The 20,018-nt window shown below is 36.9% G+C and overlaps 1 protein-coding gene across 3 annotated transcripts in view; it reads right to left on the bottom strand.

Moving 5' to 3' along the window:
• Positions 1-1,604: 1,604 nt before the first annotated feature.
• mlip (muscular LMNA-interacting protein) overlaps positions 1,605-20,018 on the bottom strand; it is a 56,995-nt gene continuing 38,581 nt past the window's right edge. For 2 of the 3 annotated variants that reach the window (XM_042501985.2, XM_042501983.2), the window contains 8 exons: positions 18,718-18,789; positions 17,599-17,694; positions 17,438-17,521; positions 17,298-17,345; positions 15,637-15,681; positions 14,055-14,117; positions 13,823-13,948; positions 1,605-3,343 (listed from right to left, as the gene is read on the bottom strand). In XM_042501985.2, the coding sequence (XP_042357919.1) occupies positions 3,122-3,343; positions 13,823-13,948; positions 14,055-14,117; positions 15,637-15,681; positions 17,298-17,345; positions 17,438-17,521; positions 17,599-17,694; positions 18,718-18,789 (756 nt within the window). In that variant the 3' untranslated portion in view covers positions 1,605-3,121. The remainder of the gene's footprint in view (positions 3,344-13,822; positions 13,949-14,054; positions 14,118-15,636; positions 15,682-17,297; positions 17,346-17,437; positions 17,522-17,598; positions 17,695-18,717; positions 18,790-20,018) is intronic. The other variant, XM_042501984.2, reaches the window with a different exon arrangement.

Genomic DNA, 20,018 nt, shown 5'->3' with positions numbered 1-20,018 from the left:
CCAAGTGCTACCAGTTCTTTTTTCACTTAGGGAATTTTCCAAAGTGTTTGGTGCAAACAGTATAACGTATTTATCAGTGTAATGTTTTGGCTGATTGGTGCATATAGAGTAGATAAATTACAATTAAGATATAAAAAAAGATTTTTAAAAATGCTATAACAAATATGTACAATATAGTTTTAAGGCATTCAGGTATTTCAGCATTATTCTATAAACCTATTGTATAGTTGATTGAATATGGTTAGTTTATTTAGATTTATATGCAGTTATAAATATGGATAATAAGTGCTGTCCTTATTATCTGAAACAGGAACAAAATTGGAATTGGTACAGAACATGATTATTATTATTATTACTGTTTTTATTCTGTTGTGGGATTGAGATGGGACAGGAGGGAAAATATTATGATAATTAAATTTGATGTCATTTTCTTGATGTTACTTTCTGGTTTACGTTAAATCGCGTTATTCTGTATTTTCACACCAGAGTTAAACAATCACTTTTCCAGTCAGCAGTGATCAAAAATACTGTCAGTTCTTGAGCTTATCTGATCCCAAAGTACTTATTATATAACCATTAAACAAACATGAATTCTGCTTGCCCAAGATATCTGAAGTTATATCATTTTTTTTCCCAGGGATGTACACCAAAACCAGACCTAAAGTAAAAACTGCTCTAAATTTAACCATGTTACAAATGTGCCTGACAGATAAATGAAGATTAATCCTGTAAAACCTGAGCAAATTGGCTTAAATTTCTTCCAAAACATAAGGGGGGAAAAAGGCAATGAGCAAAGAAAAAAGAAATTAACTCAAACATTTGCAAAAAAAAAAGAATAAGAAAATTACCTGAAAATGAGTGGGGGAAAAAAGCAACATTACACATTGCCATTTTCCCATGTTTTTAAAAGAAAACACACCAATTTGCTCAGGTTTTAAAAGTTTCAATACTCATAAAGGGCGTTTTAAAGAAAAATGATGTTGCCCTAGGTTTCAAAGGGTTAAGTGCCTACAACAAAATGAAAGCTCTCTAGGCAGGTGAATTCAAGGTCGAGGTGGTTAGCTGTCATTCAGGTTGTTTTTCTAACACTGCTTCAACAGTTCTTCATGTTGATTGTGGGCACAAATTTACTGCTTGACTTCTGTATCACTGTGAGGTCCGCTGCAGGTCGTGGAGGCTCTGAGTGGATCAATCATCTGCACCGTTTTAACGCCCGTTTCTCAAGAGCCCCTTTGAGGTTGAGTAGGCCTTTCTTTGAGGATTTCTAATCAGGTGTAGGAAAATCCATCTATTAGCTGCTTCCATGTAAAGGTCGCTGATGGGGTTGGAGCCAAACACAGCTGAAATTAGGAGAGAAGCGCAGTGCACTCTGGATTGATCGACAGTCATTCACGGGGCTGACACAAAGAGGTGTCAGAACATCCAGGAGAGAAATCAATTGATGATAGTCTTGAAAAGATCCTACTCTTGAATAACATGTCTGCATGTCTGCACATTTTTTCCCATAACTTTTATCAAGCAGACTTTCATGTCTTAACCGAGAATTTCTTTACTGACACAGACATGTACACACAGCAACAGAGGGATGTAAAACTCAAAACATAGTGTGAGATTGGGATGCTCTTTATTACATATTAAAGCTTGTCCTTAATCATTCAATAATGTTTAAATACTATTATCTTTAGAGGTGAATGAGTTACATCATTAAAATGTATTTTATGTTATACTATAATGACCTATCATGTTTGTGAATTAAACAGCCTGTGAGACATAGCAAGCTTTTTACATTTTTGTTCCTTGATTCAAACAGATTTGATTTACTCTAAAAGGTATACTATGCAGAAATTATCAGTTACCGTTCGGAAACAGTATTGTCAGCAAAATTTGAAGCCAACCCCAGCTTTGTTGGCTTGCCATTTTGCCTCGCTATATTTGCGTATTTTTTCGTTTTCATAGAAAAGTTTTGATAATCATATTGACATTGTACCACATTACAGTTTTAATGTCTACATCTGTCACAGACATGAAAAAAATGTAAATATTTATCTTTTAATCAACATTTCTGGATTCTGTTTCAAAATAAGTGCCCTCTTGAAACGCTTTTATGGACAGAATCCCTTCATGTGTTCATACAAGGCTTTTTGTCGAGAAATATATGCATGACCCTGTTGTTGACAGTGCAGCAGCTTACATGGCTCCATAAATAGGTGGCGTAACAGCTTTTATTGAAATACTTGTAGCAGTAGGCAGCTCTGCAGCAGCAATGCTTTCTTTGTGAACAATGCTCGTGTGTGAGTGCAGCAATTCAGATAGCTGTCACACACTGCTCATGCAGACAGTATGGCCCAGGCTTAAGCAACAGCTTGCTCTTGCTTTGAAATACATTGCAGGCGCAAAAAGCTTCGCCAAAAAAGAGCCAGGGCCAGACAAGCCAAACAAGCAATATGTTGCTTAAACTTTTTGCTGACACATGGAGCAGGTTAGGGCATCTTAACTGGAAAAACTGAAACAATGTGATGTTCACCTACTTATTTGCATCATGCCCAGTTGAAGGAGTTACCATAAGTGATGACTGAGAGGGATTTTTTTTTAAGGAAAATCCTGCATAGAAAACCTTTTAAAATCAGAACCACCTCACAGTTCAATTTTCTCTGTTTGTTGTTTGATGTTTTGCACCATTTTCCTGTTCGCTAAACCTGTCCCCACAGCAGGTCTGTCAAGCATTGGATGTCTCTACACAAGCAACACTGTCTACTGTCTGAAACTAAGGACCCATTTATTAAAAAAAACAAAGATTTTTGAGTGGTGAATTTACCACTTGTAAACTGTATATGTGTGAATGGAAAGCTTGACAGGCCGCAGAAACAGTAACTGCGGGGGTGGGGCTGAGGGAACGTTCAGTTGCATGCATATGTTTCATCTCTGTGAGCATTATTAAACCTTTTGTTGTCATCTTCTGTAAAAAGTTGTACATATGGATGTGCACTCATTCATTTATTGTGTTAAGGTGCCATTAACTTGTCATTCCTACTTTAACTTTTGTGTGTCTAAATACTGATTGTGCCTCAGCAGATAATAGTTCAATAAGAAACAAAAGAATTTAGGGTTAAGGGTTAATTCTTCAAATATGAGTCTCAAAAGCTTCCATCCGCCCATCTGTTGGGCTGAAACATGTTGAGGCGTCTTTAACAGGCAGACTCATCTGGTCTTCAGGCTCTGTGATCTGCAGGTCACATACTGAGAATGGACCTCTTCTTTCAGGCTTCTTCTCTTCTCTTAGTGTTTGGCCTTTTGAACTCCTGTGAAAATCTTTTCCTGCCTCTTCAAGACTTTTACTTTCCACCTGAAACAGAAATGGACACAAGGGTTATGTAGGTTCATGCATTTCTAGAGAAAGAGAGATAGAGCAATTAGAAAGCAGCAGCAATTTCCAAACACTTTCTCTTGGTTTTCATTTAGACTTTCCATTTGGACTAATTTCACAGTTTCCACAGTAAATCTCTTGAAAATAGTTCCAGCTGCGACAGCTTGAGGTTTGCACTGTGATGAATATTCATTGTTAATTTAATTGACAATTATCTTTCTGGATTGCATAATGGCTTCAATCACCTGCTCTTTGTTTATGTCACAATTTTGGAATGGCTTTGCAACTTAATTTAATTTTGATGCTTTAAACTGATGTGTGGTCTGTTGTATTGGCTGAATGGTCAAAGACGAGAACTCTAGTCTGCAAAATTAAGAGCATATTAGTTGTTTGGACATGGTTCTCAACATGGAGGTGGCTGAGCCAGTGGTTAGCAGCTAATGGTGCTTACTCCATAAACAGCACTAACAACTGCAACAGAGGTGACAGAGCTAGCAGTGTTAACCAGCAGGAAATATGGAGGGTGTCAACCATCGTCCCAGTATCAGGGATAACCACTTTACCCACGCAATGCAAATTGGTGGTGATGATAAGGCAGAGGGAGACATACATGCTACTAACATGAATGCACTGCCAGACCGGCTTACTAAAACAAAAAAACGAAAAACTCAGATTAAAATACAGAGGGAGCATGACTTTATTCAGGACAGGCTGCTCTGATTGGATAGTGTAGGAGAGGACAGGATGGGATAGGATAGGATTTATTGTCCCAGTGGAAAATCTGCTATGGACTTCACAATGTCAGCTGTAAAAGACATTCAAAATACCAATACATACATCCAAGCATAGTTTTAAAAAAACAACAACAATAAAAACAAAAAATACACTCTTCCATCAGTTGCACATGCCCATCTGCGTTATCATGTAAATGCACACATATTACAATAATACTGTTCTGAACGGCAAAATAATAAATACAACTATAGCATATACATATTCCAGCCTCGGTGGTGTCTAGGGATGTCATGGACTTTTTGAAACAGTTGTAGTTGTGTCTGCTTAAGGGGACCGTGTATCGTCTGCCTGAGGGGAGGAACTGATTTTCAAAACTTGAGTTTGATTTGAAATTATTTTTTGTGCCAGTTTCATTATGGTATCTTGAAAAACATCTTGAAGACTGGGATGTTGAAGGACTCCCATAATCATGGCTATCTGTATAATCTGTTGATTTGGGCCTTTGATTTGAATGTTGTGCACTGTTTATATGTTTTTGTAAACGCGCAAAAATTTGTACATATCCCACGTAATCATGAGAAAGCAATTTGTGCATCCACATATTTTGGAAGGCTATGTGATCATGTGTCCAATATGTTGATGGGAGTTAAAAAGGAAGGGGTCCCAGCCGTGCAGTAAGGAGGCAGGTAGTGGTGGTGTATTGACCAAAAAACACAGGACTTTCCCCAGGAAACGTGTTAAGGACTGTGTGAACTTTGAGACATTTTAAGGTTAATTGTCACCATTATTCTTATCCTAAACCTTTTCTCCATAACTTACATAACTTTATGTTACGGACGTAACGGCATTCTTTGGGTCCGAATTTGTAGGATATTATACGAACCTTTTTTTTTTTTTGTTGTTGTTGTTTTTTTTGGAGATCTTGCTCAGGACGCGATTACTCCACAATATCTTTACATAAATAATTGTATGCTGCTCTATGAATACTTTAAATGTGGCATATAGAACCTTTGGTATCAAAAGCTGCGTGTGCCACATCCACAATAATACATTTTGCAGACCATGGAGGTTCATACCAGTCAGTCTCATGTTATGCTCTTGATCATGGCTTACATTTTAATAAATTTAATATGAGTCATCTCACTGCCATGAGATGGACATCACAGGCATCATAACACTGTTTAACAAAAGAAAAAGTGTTCCTTTCCTGGAGTCTGTCCGTGGGTTGTTTGCTGAGGTGCCGTGGCAAGCGCTAGAAGAAGTGATAGCAGAATATTTTTCTACTTTCTTAAGCTGAGAAAGAGTGAAAAAATGTATGCTGTTTCTTGAATAGACAAGATTAAAGCCAAGGACAGGATATGTACTAACCTGGAGGTTGCACATAGTTCAAATACAAACAGTGTTGGACAATAGATTTTTTTTTTTTTTTAAAAGTTTCAACTTTACAGTCTGTCTTCGCTGTTTATTTTTATTGCATTAGATGCTACAGAGCAGCACTCATATAGACAGCTTAATGCAGCTTAAAGATGGATCCATCTGGTGTCACAAACAGTCACTTTGATCACAGTGCAAAGTTTTTCTTCTTCTGTTTCGTTGCACTTTGTTTTGTTTTGAGGCTCAACAGACCGGCTCACTTTTCCTTTGTCAAGGAAGGCAGAGCAAACACCTTTGATACATCTGTGTTTATACTCGCCATGGTATTTCTTTAATGCTTGCCTTTGTGCACTGGGCTACATGTGAAAACTTTCTACTTGAGTTAAAGCTGTCTAGTGTATTGGTATTGTAAACAAACTAAAGTTATATTTAAACTCACTCAAATGCATAGTGTGTGTACCCTTCCCTTCATCATAAAACATTTGCAAAGCTGACTTTTAAAAGTATTTTAAATCCTGCATTGTTTGTATCCATGTTTTCTCTCTCGCCCCCTGCTCATCACATTTCTTGGTAAATTGCTGCCACCTGTCAATCAGTAGAATACTGTGAAACCATTGGTCCTGCTCAGATGTGAACATAAGTGCAAACAGAACGGAGACCCGGTCATAAAAACAGTGCGCTACAGTGCTGCTTGTGGTCATAAACTCCATAGAACAAGAATGTATCTGTAGGTAAATACTTAAAATGAGGATTACTGCCATCTTAAATACAACACTCAATTAATATAACAAATGCAGTATTTCCATACATTCATTTATTTGTGGCAAGCTTTTTTTCCTAGCATTTCCTAGCATTTCCTAGCGCTATAGAAATATATATACTGTGCCACACTCTCGGAGGGCCAGGTGTACTGTTGTCCCCAGCGTGTTGTTGAACTGCTGAACATCATGTGCAGTGAAAGTGAAACTTAGCCTTTTTATTGTGCCTGGTATAAAAGTTTGCATTTGCTCACCGTGCACTCCGCTTCTCTTCTCATCCATTACTCCAATCAACTTTTACAGGATCGAATGATCAATTAACCACGCTGCAACTCAATAAGAGACCTGCAAAATCTTCTGCATTTAAAGAGGTGGCACAGAATAATAAATTTAAAAAAGGGCCACACACCAACAAGTTTTTAAATTTTTTTTAAAGGGACATTTGCTGACACTATCCTCTCCCTGCACTCCATAGTCAGCCACCACCACTCATAATTTCTGATCCTGCAGGAAACACACTGACATGAATACAGCAAAATAATTTTCCTTTTTCATGGCAACTCTGAAAGGTTGAATTTTAATAAAGTAAGACAGAAAGTAATAAAGTCACCTTGAGTCCACAAACCAATGGGTGACGTCACAGTGGCTAAGTCCATTATTTTTACAGTCTGTAGTCAAATCCTGTCTTCCCCTGCTTCTCAGGTGGTCTACAGGAAGCATCTGATGTTTGTACATTAAGCTAAACATCACTCACATCTCATTGTTCAGCTAGCACCAGAATTGAAGTGCACCTGCAGTTGACTTTGTCTGCTTTTTAAAGAAGGGGGGTATGTGGGTTATATTCACAGGAAGTTTACTACACGTGAACTGCATCTTGTATAAATCAACAAATCCCACTAAATTGTGTGGAAAATTACTTTATTCTTTGACTTTGGGTTGCCAGAAAAAAAATCGTGAATATGAATGCAATTGTTGAACCCTGCAGTCATATGGGAGAGACCTGTGCTAAGTCATCCAAAAAACTGAGGAAGTTGACGCTGAAAGCTAAATCTGGAGCAGAGCAACATGAGGCTCAGATGTGAAGTACTTTAATTTACCAAGAATGTTTTGCATTATATCAAACATTTTGATATTCATTGAATTTTCTAATTGAATTTTTGACATTTTATTAATCCACCGCATGATTAGGCACTCTTTCTGAATACAAAATATGCCTAAATTGTAATACACAAAATTCAGATAAATTAAAATTGAAAACATAGAATCTGAAAAAAACACGAAACCCAGAGACAATTAAACAGCCTTAATAGGGCCATAATTATGGCCCTTGAAATCTGTCAGCCAAATGGCCCCTGACCACATATAGGAACCACATGACCAGCAAAATAAAAAAAAATATAAAGCAGATCAAATGCCGCTGTACAAAATGAAAAAGAAAGAAACAAAAAAGTGTAAGCTGCAGAGTTCCTTTCAGGTTTTCTCCCTAATTAAATTGTATATTATCACTAACAGCGTTTGTTTTTTTCTGGCACTCTCAAATTAATTGGCTGATCATATCTGCCTTCAACAGCTCTCTCATTAAGTAGCATTTGCAGTGTTTCTAAATTCTTCACCTCTATAACTGAAACACTTTCTTCAAAGACACGGGAATATAGAGAGAGATAATATATAACATCTTTTGTACCTTTTGTATCTAAGGCTATGGCTCTAAATTCATTAATTCACTTAAATAAAAAAGCTAAATTATTGATTTGTAATTAATTCAGGAAATGGCAAAACAAATCAAGCAGAAATATGTATATTAAACTGTATTTCTTGTGTTTTACACTTGTGGTGCATTAAATCAAAGCAAGAGAAAGTCCGCAGGAATCTTAATGAGTAAGGTCAGGTCAAACTAAACCCAGCAGATTTATATGAGTGAGATATAAAATAAACATACACTGTCAGGACTGAGATGTTGGTGCTAGTTGGATAAGGATAGAAACAGAACAAGAAAGAGGTGGCAAAGAGAGAAACCAGGCAAATCAGTGACAGCAGCAAAAGGCCTGAATGAACAGCAGAGCGAGTGTGTGGGCTGTCAAATTATGCAAAATGCATCATCTGTGAGTTTTTAGAAAGGCATTGGGATTGTAAATGTTAGCTGATGTCAACATGTTGATAACGTCACAGCTGCACACACAACAAATACCCTTATTTCTTTCTATGTATCTTAACCATTGATGCATTTGTGTGCAAAAACATCCCATTAGTTCAGATTTATTCACGACTTATTATTTATCTGTTGTGATGAATAAATGATCCATCCCCTATGGAGTGGTCTACTGTGGCAACAGCATCTCATTTGCTGACAGGCTGAAGGCCAGCTCTGTCCTGGGATAAGCGATGGTGATGGCTAAGCGATCACCCCCGATGGAGAGCATGTCCCACTGCAGGCTGCTTCACCCGTCGTTTGAGAAAAAGAGATACAGCAGGTCATTTCTGCTGCTGTACAGCCAGCACTGCTCCAAGTAGTCTGCACATACCAAAACTGAAAATCATCAGTCGTGCAGTATCAATGCTTGCTACATGCAGTTAGGAGAATTTGCCATTCACTCTGTCTTTTTATGATATTTTGCTTTTCTGCTGTTTACGTCTTCATCATATGCTCCCCTTTTTTTTAAAAGATGGAAGAGGAGGAGCAATGAGCTAGAGGTTCCCCCCTTTGTTTGGTTTTTAACTGATGCTTTTTGTTTTTCTCTATCCCCTTTTGTTTTAACAATAAGAAGCATCAACAGTGTTTAAATTAAACATCGCCTTATATTTAATAAACAGGGGCTGAGATATATTAATGAGTACCTTACTGCATAATGTCATTTGCAGTGAATCAAAGACCTTGGATTCAATGACAGCAGTATACTAATCCCACGCACAGCCGGCTGTGTCAAGGTAGCACGCAGGTTACATCACACACTGAATATCAATGTTACCGCTTCGAACACATGCGTGCATATTATTATGCACATATCACAACAAACCATTTACAAAGGTAAATACACAATAGCCTTGGGAATAAGCAGCCAGTGGTATCTTTGTATTTTAAGTGACTATTTGCTGTTTTTCTGGAGGTAAATAGCTGCTTTTCAGAGAGAAAATTGTGTTTTTAGCGACAAACGTGATGGGAACCTTAATGTGTTATCAACCTCTCCAGTGTGGAATATTCTTGAGTGTGCACTCAGTTAAGGTTTAAGTGTTTACAATGTCATCGGTTCATTGTGTATCTAGAACTTTGTTGGCTGTGACATTTACTCTCATATATTCAACAAATGAATGGGGTTAACACTTCAGTTTTGCATAGAGCTCAGTGTTACGCAAGAAGCTTAACAATGTAGATTCCATTTAAGATGGTTTTACAGCTGTGGTCTTACTGAGGAGGATCACGTATTTTCATCTTCTTTTTTTAAAAAAAAACATTTAATTTTTAATTCCCTGTCACGATGTGTGAAAAGGAGTTGGGAAATGAAAATTGCCAAAGAATTTTGTAATATGGTAAATGTTCATTCATCTTTTTATTTATATTTTTTTCTTAGATTTTTCAGGGCATTTTTGCTGTTATTGATAGAGCAGTTGTAGAACAATGGAGGAGGAGAGAAAAGGGGATGATTCGCAGCTAAGGGCCACAAGTCAGAATCGAACCCAGACTCCTGCAAAGGCCTCTGCCTGTATGGGGTGCAGAGAGAAAATACAGTTCTTGCACCAGAAGCATCAGGAAGCTGCCATTAATTCTGTGGTCGTTGCATTGCACCACCTTATTTAGATACATGAATCTCTTATATATCTTTTTTTGCAGTATAAATGTGTGTATTTGTCCTTCACTTGCTGCTGTGTAAGACAAAAGGTTGTGCTGACACAATCTCCCCTGCTGATTGCTCTTCAAAACTGTTTTTCCTCACGAGCAGGAAAATTGAAGTTGTCACTGAAAGAGGCAGTGTTATATTATTTTGGTGTTTTGTTTTAAATTGAAGGAGCAGTGTGTAGGATTTATTGGCATCTAGTGGTAAGGACTGCGGTGTGCAAACAGTTGAAACTTCTCCCATCTGCTGAGTGTGAAGTCACACTTTGGGTTCTCCAAAACAAACGTTCCCGGTGATTGAAACTGGTAAAAACACTGGTTAAAACGGTTTCATGTTACAAACTACCGTCTCTCTGACATTGTTCTACATGTTGGAAATGGGGGGCTAGCTCAGCACCTGCTAATGAGTGCTCACCTTTTTACTGATCCAGATGTTCAGGAGGTTTTTACAGGGACTGAAATTTCTTCTTCTCCAAAACAATTGGACCAGGTGATTGAATCCAGTGGAAACATTAAATAAAGCAGTTTTGTGTTTAAAAAAATCTGTGTTTTTACGATGCTGCTAATCAATTAGGGGCTGCTAACTTAAGTGGCCAACCCAAAAATGCAAAAGAACCCTATCTAAAGCCAGTTTTTGGTTTGTCCGTTCTGGGGAACTGTAGAAGCGTAAAGGTGCAACGCCATGGTGGACTCGAGAGCTCGATCCCTGTGTAAATATTATTGGCTCATTCTAGGTAACGAAAGCACAACAGTTCTTATTTTCAGGTGATTATACACCAAAGAAAACATAGTTATTATATTATTTTCCATTGCCCCCCCTAAATCCTATGCACTAGACCTGTAAGGCTTTAAAAATGATAACTTTTCCCGTATGCTTTATCAGTCCGAAAGCAACCTTTTTTTTTAAAAGCTCCCTAGTTAAAGTAGTTTGACAACAAGAAGTTTGGAAACAACTGTGACAGCCTGTGAAGTTAAAGGACGTGTCCTCTCAGAGGATTGAAGAGGCTCTCTGGTGAGACAGGCGAAACTCAGCACTCTTCACTACTTCAGGGTCTTCCAGCAAGATGGAAAGCTGGACAGGAGCAACTTTCTTAAGCTCCCCATTTAAAGTAGTTTGACAAGAAGAGGTTTGGAAATGCACCACAACTCCACAACTTGTGAAGCAAAAGGAATCGTCCTCTCAGAGGATTTGAAGAGACTGACTGACGAGACAGGCGATTTAGTAAAAACTAGACCAAGCGGAGAAGAGACAACACAGCTGAAGCGCTGTAGGCCATGGTCTAAAAGGAATCCAATTAAGTTTAGTTAGAATGAAAGCAGGAGTCTAGCACCTTAAAATCCTACTCATTTGAGGTGACTTCGGGTAAATAAATGGATGGTGGCAGGTAGTCTACATTTGCCCAACATCACATTAATCATTTTAGTGAAGACATTTTGTTGTTATTCCTGCCGGAAGTAATCTCAACAGAGGCACTGGGCAATGTACTTAAATTGCGTTGCCAAATCTGTAATTTATTTTAAGTTGGGTTCAGTCTTTTTCAAAAGTTTATTAAAAGTTTGAACCTCTATGTTTTAAAGCCCCTTTAGGGTTTGTACATTTCAAATATTGGATTCAAAATGGATCTGACTCTGGGGCAAACAAATATCATAAGAATATGAGAAATGCTAAAATAACTCAGAATTTTTACATATAGGCGCTTTGGAGCAGAATGGACCTCTATGCATTATAATTGATAAAGCGGATACCAATAAAAGTGAGAGTTCATAGAGATAAGAGATATGTAATGAAATTTAACTACATGATATCTGTAATAAATAATTAAATGTACTCAAGTAATAAATAACGTATTGTTAAAAATGTAAACACCTAAATATAAAACACAAGAATTACAGTTAGTCATTAAAATGTTATTACATTTAAAGTCCTGCACTAAAACACAAATTTGGGTCTGGTAGGTTTTAATAATTTTTTGAAAGTAGCTTATTTGTTTACATTTGGATCACTTGTATTAATTATGTTGTTGTCTGCACACACACACAAGCCCAATGCACAAACAGAAAAACACACAACAGTGTAAAAAGTTAGGAGCTCAATATGCGAGCGCTGTGGAAAGGTGTGAGTTTGAAGTGTGAAGTGGAAACTTTGAAAATAATTGCATTTATTCTGTGTCTCTAAAACAAAACCTTTTAAACCAGAGTTTAAAAGTTCACATGCAATGCAGGGAAACTTCTTGTGTTGCTGTCACCTAAAATATGAGTCTAATTTTAATGCACCAATAAGTGTGGCTATTTGGAAAATTAGACATCAGAAAATTAGACAAAGAGATTTATAAAGATGGACGGATAAAGGAAAGTGATTTCAGAGTACTGCATTGATCACTGAAACTCAATTTAATCTCTCAGTGTGATGTAATTCCCTTTGCAGTCTTCAGTAAATTAGGAGGCATTTGGCTCTTGTTTAATTGTGACTTTTTGTCAGTCTGTCTTTTTAATATTAAGGGCCATGTTTTGAAGCATAAAGCGATAATGTCTGACAAGGAGTTTGCATGTAGAAAAATAAGAAAGAAAGAAATGATAAGTAGTGTGTTCAATTCGATATCCAGCTTTCACCGTGACTGGAGGCATTATGTTTTTGGGTTGTCCGTTCATACATCCATACATCCAGCCCATTCTTGTGAACACAATATCTCAGGAACGCCCTGAGGGACTTTCTATTAATTTAACACAAGCCTCCACTTGGACTCAAGGATAAACTGATTAGATTTTGGTGGTCAAAGGTCAAGGTCACTGTGACCCTGCATCTGACACATTTTCGTGAGTGCAATATTTAAAGATGGCTTTGAGGAAGTTTCCTCAAATTTGGCACCAACATCCACTTTCTACTTTGTAATTTAATGTAAGTCTATGTTTGTGACCACATGAACCCATGACTAGGTCGGGCTGTAATTTGTACATATGTATGTATCATGTCAGTGTTTCTAAGGCAGTGTAGTTCTGATTACATGGATATGAGCTGACTTTATCATGGAGATTTTTGCAGACCACTGTTAAAAAAAAACCTGAAATCCCTTTTTTAGAAAATAAAAAAGTCATTGCTGCATCTTTCGACGGCTTTTTAGGCACCAGAACATGGGTGTTTTAAGTGACCTGTTGCTGTATTTGAACAAGGAATAATGCCATGAAAAGCAGTTGTTTTTTACTGAGATATTGTTTTCAGCCAAAACATGATCTTTCTCTAACCGTAACCATGTGGCATTTGTGCCTGGATATAACCTCATGTATCAAATCACAAATGTATTATAACCATGGTTTGCATAAACATACAATGCCATATTTTTTTATGCCAGTTGGGTAGGTTTGACCAGAGATGTAACAGGCAGTATATGTATCACAACAATTGATCTGTGAACCCAAGGTTCACTGACTAACTTTGGCAGAGTTTTTCTTTTTTTTATTGTATCACAAGGCCTTCTTTACCAGATGGGACTTGCTCTGGTATTATCCAAAAAACATTTTTTAGAAATAGATTATTAAGAGAATTGTAGTTTGAGGAGTTTCTTTAGACATCCTTAACTTTATTCTGCCGTCAGAGCTTGTCAAATGTGGAGTCTGATTGTAACTGTCTTGATACTTCTCTTTTAACTGCCACATTTTAAGCCCATGAGGAATTTGGATTCTATTGCTTAAGAAAAAGTACAACTAATGTGTATGATATTATGGGTTTAAAAAACATACACAGGCACTTTAATGCCATCAGCCTACCTTTCTTTTGTCAGTCAAGGTCTGCTTGCCGACAACCTGTCTGAAAGGGTTTTGATGAAATTCTTCCTCATCCTCGACTGTGAGTCTTGGAATGGCTGTCATTGGGCGAATAACCCCGGGCTTTGTCTGAAAGGAAGGATTTAGATAGCAGAGAGGAATTCAAGACACTTCACACCAACAGTGTTAATGCAGCAGGAGCCCTAACCTGATCAAACAATAATAAAGTACGTACCTTTTTAGGATTCATAAGCTTTCTTTCCGCACTGGTATATGGGTGCAAGCTGCATACAGATGCCTGAATAAACAAAAGATAATGAGGCGAATAAACAAAGGTCGAAGAGGCCACTTAAATGCAAAAAATGTTGCTATTGTTGCAATTGGAACACATCTGCAAAGTAATTTGTGAGCGTTGGAAACTGATTTTTAAACTTTGGACACAACCAGGCTTGCTGCTCCCCATGTCTCAAGTATTTCTGCTCAGCTAGGCTAACACATGAGAGCAGGGCTGCCCCCAAACAGTTTGTGGGCCCTATGCAGGGTTTGGTTTTGGGGCACTGAACCAACTTCAGTATTGTAAATAGTGGTTGCAGCGCACATACTATTTTTATTAGCTTGACGAAAGTGAGACATTTTAGTAGTGCCACTACAGTGTCTTTATATATACTAAAATGAATACAGTAAAATACCCCTCCAACCCTTTGAATTTTTATTTCTTTATTTTTTTTATTTTTCTACAGAATCATGGGACAGTGGACAAAGTAAATTTTATTTTTCAGGACAGTGTTGGCAAAAGTTTATCTCCGTGTACGGGATGTGTTCTATGTAGGACATAACATCCTTTATGTAGGAGATAAAATCCTATACATTGGAGTTAATGTCCTGTAGTGTTCAATGCAGGAGATAACATCTGTATGTAGGAGATATACATCCCATAGTGTTTAGTGTACCAGGTTACATCCCCTATGTGGGAGATAATGCCCCATACAGAGGAGATAACATCCTGTACACATATCCCATATAATATCCCATATGTAGGAGATAACATCTTGTGGGTAGGAGATAGTATCTTATAATATCTAGGAGAAAAAAGTTTTGTCAAAAGAAAAATAACCTTACCTCTCAGTATGAGGGTGCTTATTTTTTAGGGAACATAGTCAACCTAAATTGTTCATTTTGCCCCTCTCCCCACTTATTGTTTTGTCACTATTTGTTGGGCAAAAATGGCACAAAATATTATGAGTTTTTATTAAGAGAGTTCAGTTTTGTTTTGTTATTTTCTCATGCTCATTAAAATGAAATATTTTTTAGACATTGGAGCCCTTAGATATTCCTTATGTCGCTTTATGGATAGGGCTGGCTCTGCATGAGAAAGTAGTATCTACACTCACATGTGACTTGCATTTAAAAAAAAAAACAACCCAAAAACAGATTAAAGCATTTTGCCAAACTGTTCAGCTATTCCTTTAATGCTTCCATTTTATCTTTAGCAGTGTTTACCCTCCAGAGAACAAATCTTTGTTAATGCAGGCTGTATTAACTCTGTTTACTAATTTTCGAAGCAATGAAATTCGTGATGGAAAATATTCCCCTCATAACTTTAAAGGGGACCCTGTAGCTCACAGTACAAGAGTTTACAAATGATCAAATGTTAACATGTCATAATAGCTCAGTCCTTTGAATTTGGGGCTAAAAGTGAAAGTCAGAATTATAAAACTGTCAGTGGCAGGTCGTCAATTTCAGTCTTGTGGTTGGAAAAATTCAGAGAAAAGCGTTTTCCTCTCATCCAACAGACAAACTACCTGATTCTTACTTACATATTTGGTTTCACGTCCCAGTGATTTTGTAAATGATGAGTTCTGCTGAAAGTGAAAAAGAAAGAAAGAAATATCTGAAACAAATAAAAGTTACAAAAGCTTCTTCTGGTGGAAAAATGGAAAAATTCTAATTTGGAAATGTCTCATGTTCCCTTTTGAAATTACAAGGCGCTTTCTCCTTGATGAATAATGAACAGATGCATTTCATTTCTTGCGCCAATGATTATATAGTTAGAATTCACTTTTATCTCACTTCCAGTTTGTATTTCCATAAAGCACTGTATAGAGCACTGACTGTAGTTTTGTTTTTCATATTTTCTGTTTTATATTGATTTAGTGATTTATAGTACTGTACTACTCTATTAGTTATAACTTTTATTTTAGCCTTTCCCTGTCTGCATGCTGTTGATGAGAGATGGTAAAACCTTTCATGCTGCTGTGATGTGCTCCACATTCTTGTTCTGCATAAACAACTTTTTAGTTGCAAGAAACTCCTGAAACAATGACATTTTGTTCATTTGTTATTCACTGGCGCAATAAAATCATTCATGAATTTGGTATGAGGTGATGCAGTTTCGCCTAAACTGCAACAGCTCTGGTGTGAACGGACATTTTTACCCTGACAGCCATCACATTACGTCCATCCACTATAAACGTGTCAGTCACACTGGAAGCAGGAGCACTGTGATCCGTCGAATGTCACACATTTCTTCACTTCTGTAATGCAAGCGACTGTCCTCCTCTGATTTTTTGCAATCACATATAGAGCTCTGTCTCTGTCTGCGTTTGTGTGTGTGCACGCACGCGTGTGCATGAGTCTGTCTGCTTATCTCTCATTCTGTTTAGACCTAACTGTCAAATTATGTATTGGATGGATATTCTTTAATTTCTTAGAATTAGATACTTCATGTCATATATAGTAGATAATAGTTTTTTATCTTGTGGACACAAGTTATCATCTTGTGGAAGGAAGTAAATTAACTTATGCACACAACATGATAACCTTGTTCCCCCAAGATGAATAACTTGTGTGCACATGATAAAACTAAAAATATCCTCTTTATGGGCAGAATAGATTCAGAATAGATCATTGATGTGTTTTCTTGCCAGATTTGTTCACGAACATATGCTTAAACTATCGCTGCAGGTTGTGAGCCGGCAGCGAAGCTTGGGGACTAGACAGTTTCTAATATTCTTATTATTGTTATTTTAGTCATGTTAGGTTTTTCGGATTTTTAGTTCTGCAACGTCAGCACATATTTATTGATTTTCTTTTTGGCCTAGGAGCATACTGTAGCTTTACTATATATATTGTCATGTGAAATTTCATTTTTGCAGTGATAAATCTTACTACATCTCGGTCCATTGTTTAATAACTCAATTTGTGTGAAAATTTGCTTTAAATTCCATTGAACATCCCAAACTTTTAAGAGATCCCGTACCAAATGTGTCAGGCTAAATTTCAGGTAAATGTTAAATGTGAAAACAAGACTTTTTGTCTAAATTTAAAGAAATAATCTGCCAAAAGTCAGATGGAAGGAAGGCTTTAGATTTAACTATCAGCATATAATTGTATTTCCACCCCAAAAAGTCTAACTATTCCATTCAGAAACTCAAGAATGTGTGAGTTTGCCACGTGCTTTTAAAGAAACGCACTTTACCTGCAGATCAGTGTTGGACGATGACTGCTGAGACCGGGGTGTTTTGCTCTTTAAGGACGAAAACAAACCAATTAGATCACTCTTAACATCACAAATCAACATTTGCTCATATTTAATTCAATATGAAATAATGAATTTACTTCTGGAATGGAGTTGGCCAATATCTCATCAATAACTGCATAAAGTTCCTCCGACTGCTGCCGGAGCTCAGCGGGTGAGCACATCTGTAGAAAATGATTGATGTTACCAACTGTTGTACCAAGTGTGCAGTGAAAACCAGCAGAGATGTGTGCAGTAATACCTCAGCATGGGTGTCTGTAACACCTCTGTCCAATGTATCACCTCTGTCCAACCTGTCGAAAGGACTCTCTGCTCTCTCTACCTGCTCGTCTATCGCCTGTGAATGCAAAGCAGAGTGGACTGAGCTCCCTGCCAGGGCTGCTGCTCTCTGTGAGTGATTACTCAGTATGCTTCGACAACACCGCAACAGCTCCTCCTGACAATTCATATTCACTCACTTCTCCAACAGCTTTGCTTCCTGCAGCTCTAATGTACCATACCGCAGTGATAACTCACCGATATGTCATGTTTTAGTCTCTTTGAGTCAGATTTCACTTTTGAAAAGGTTTAAAAAACGACGTCTTACTTAGCCTGTAAAATCCTGATAAAATGAGTTTTCTGTCAAATTCTTGCAAATACAAATAAAAATGTAATTCTCTATAAAGCCTGATGAGTGGAGACTTTAGATTGATCTCTTTTTCTGTGCTACTACTTTTTTTGCGGCTCCACACTAGGGACAGCTATGGCTATAGATGTTTTTGGGTTGTTCATCTGTGCATCCCTTTCGCGTGAACACCACATCTCAGGAACGCTTTGAGGGCTTTACGTACATTTTGGCACAAACATCCACCTAGACTCAATGATTAACTGACAAGTTAATGGTGGTTAAAGGTCAATGTGACCCCATAAAATGCTTTGGGCGATAACTCAAGAACTCATACGAGAAGGATAACAAAGTTGTCTCATATGATAAAATGATGAAGTGATGACATTTTTTATCCAAAAGGTGAAGAATCAGTGTGACATTGTAATGATTGTCATTTTTTTCACCAATATTCAACATCATAACTCAGAACAGATGGGGAAACATCTGGTCAGACAATGAATTGGTGACATTAATCTTGAAACTGTGCTGACTGTATAGATCTTTGCTGCCGGGGAAAGAAGAATAACAGGGTACAGATTTATTGCAAATATTGACCCTGGTTATCCTTTTCTGCTTTAAAAGTGCAACAGTTATAACGTATCAGCATTAGTATGATTGCGTTAAAGTGACCACAATAGAAACGACTGGATGCTTAACAGGATAATAATATGAGTTATGAGTTATTTGGATTTAGCGTCAGACTAGTAAACTCACCTGCTGATCCAACAGAAGAGTGTTTGTCGGAATTGCAGCGAGCGATTTGTAGCTTGACTTAATCTTGTGTGTCTTGAGAGAAAAGCAGACAGTGAATATTAAATAATAAAAATATCTATATTTTTACTAAAGATAGACTTTGTAAGGTGTCTAATGGAAATCCACTGTATGTGTTTTTCATGTCTTTCGGCATGCTTTATCTCTCACTGCCACAGGCTACTAATCATGCAAAACAGTCCGCCATGCACCAGGCACCCGACGGCAACGACAATAATCAAGTGTAAATGTCAGTAAAAAGTTCATTTACAAGCAACTTTTTCACGCTGACAGGCGAGTCCCACACTGACTGAATGAATAACTGATGATGATTACACAGAATTTTGTGCTACTTGTGTAGCACAACTTCAAGCATGTATTTTTGGTCCAGAAACCACAGTTGTAAAAAGCTGCTGTATCGATTTGATGACTTCCCTCTTGCTTTAACATGTGACATTTCAGACATGTCAATCATTACAATCCATCAAACAGTGTGTTTGAATTCTCTGAGAAGTCTGTAACAACATCAGTAAATGATATGGCAAACACAAACAGAAATCTAAAAACAGCTCCACAGAGAAACAGCACTTGATATCCAGCTATCAAGTGAGCAAAATCTGTTTTTAACTACATAGCGTGGGATGTCGCAAGGAACATATTATTCCTTTGAGACCTGGATCAACATCAGCTTTCTTGTGCTGTGTTCAGATGCCTTGTAGAACTGTTAAGTCCTTTAAAACCTCAGCAAATTGGCTTGATTTCTTCCATAAACATGAAAAGAAGCAGCAACAAAAGAAGAAGTGACCCCAAAATTTGTATTAAATTAGTAAAAAGTACGAGAAAATTACCTGAAAATAATTTAGGAATGTAAAAAGAAACAGAAAAAGACCTAGAAAAAGTGCTTAAAAAATTGTAATAATTCTTAACAACAATGATAATAATAATAATAATAATGCATAATAATAATAATAAACTGTAACATAATATTGCTAATAATCTTTATAATTCTTAATAATAATTATAATAATAATTCTGCAGCATAATTTTAATCATTGTTAATAAAATAATAATAATTTTATAAAATAATTTTCACTATTTTATTATTATAATTAGCAATAAATATAATTTTTCCCTAGTTTTCTTTTTCTTTTTTTCCCATAGCCTTTACAAAAATAATTTTCCATATATACTATATATTATATATTTCTTCTTATTTATGTAACATTTCTCACCAAGTTGCTTATTGCCTTTTTCTTCATGTTTTT

Source organism: Plectropomus leopardus, chromosome 13, assembly GCF_026936395.1.
Source record: "Plectropomus leopardus strain MGB_pleo_1.0 chromosome 13, ASM2693639v1, whole genome shotgun sequence".
In the NCBI taxonomy this organism is placed as follows: Eukaryota; Metazoa; Chordata; class Actinopteri; order Perciformes; family Serranidae; genus Plectropomus; species Plectropomus leopardus.
Note: the sequence above shows the minus strand (reverse complement) of the source record. Positions and strands in the feature narration are given on the sequence as shown.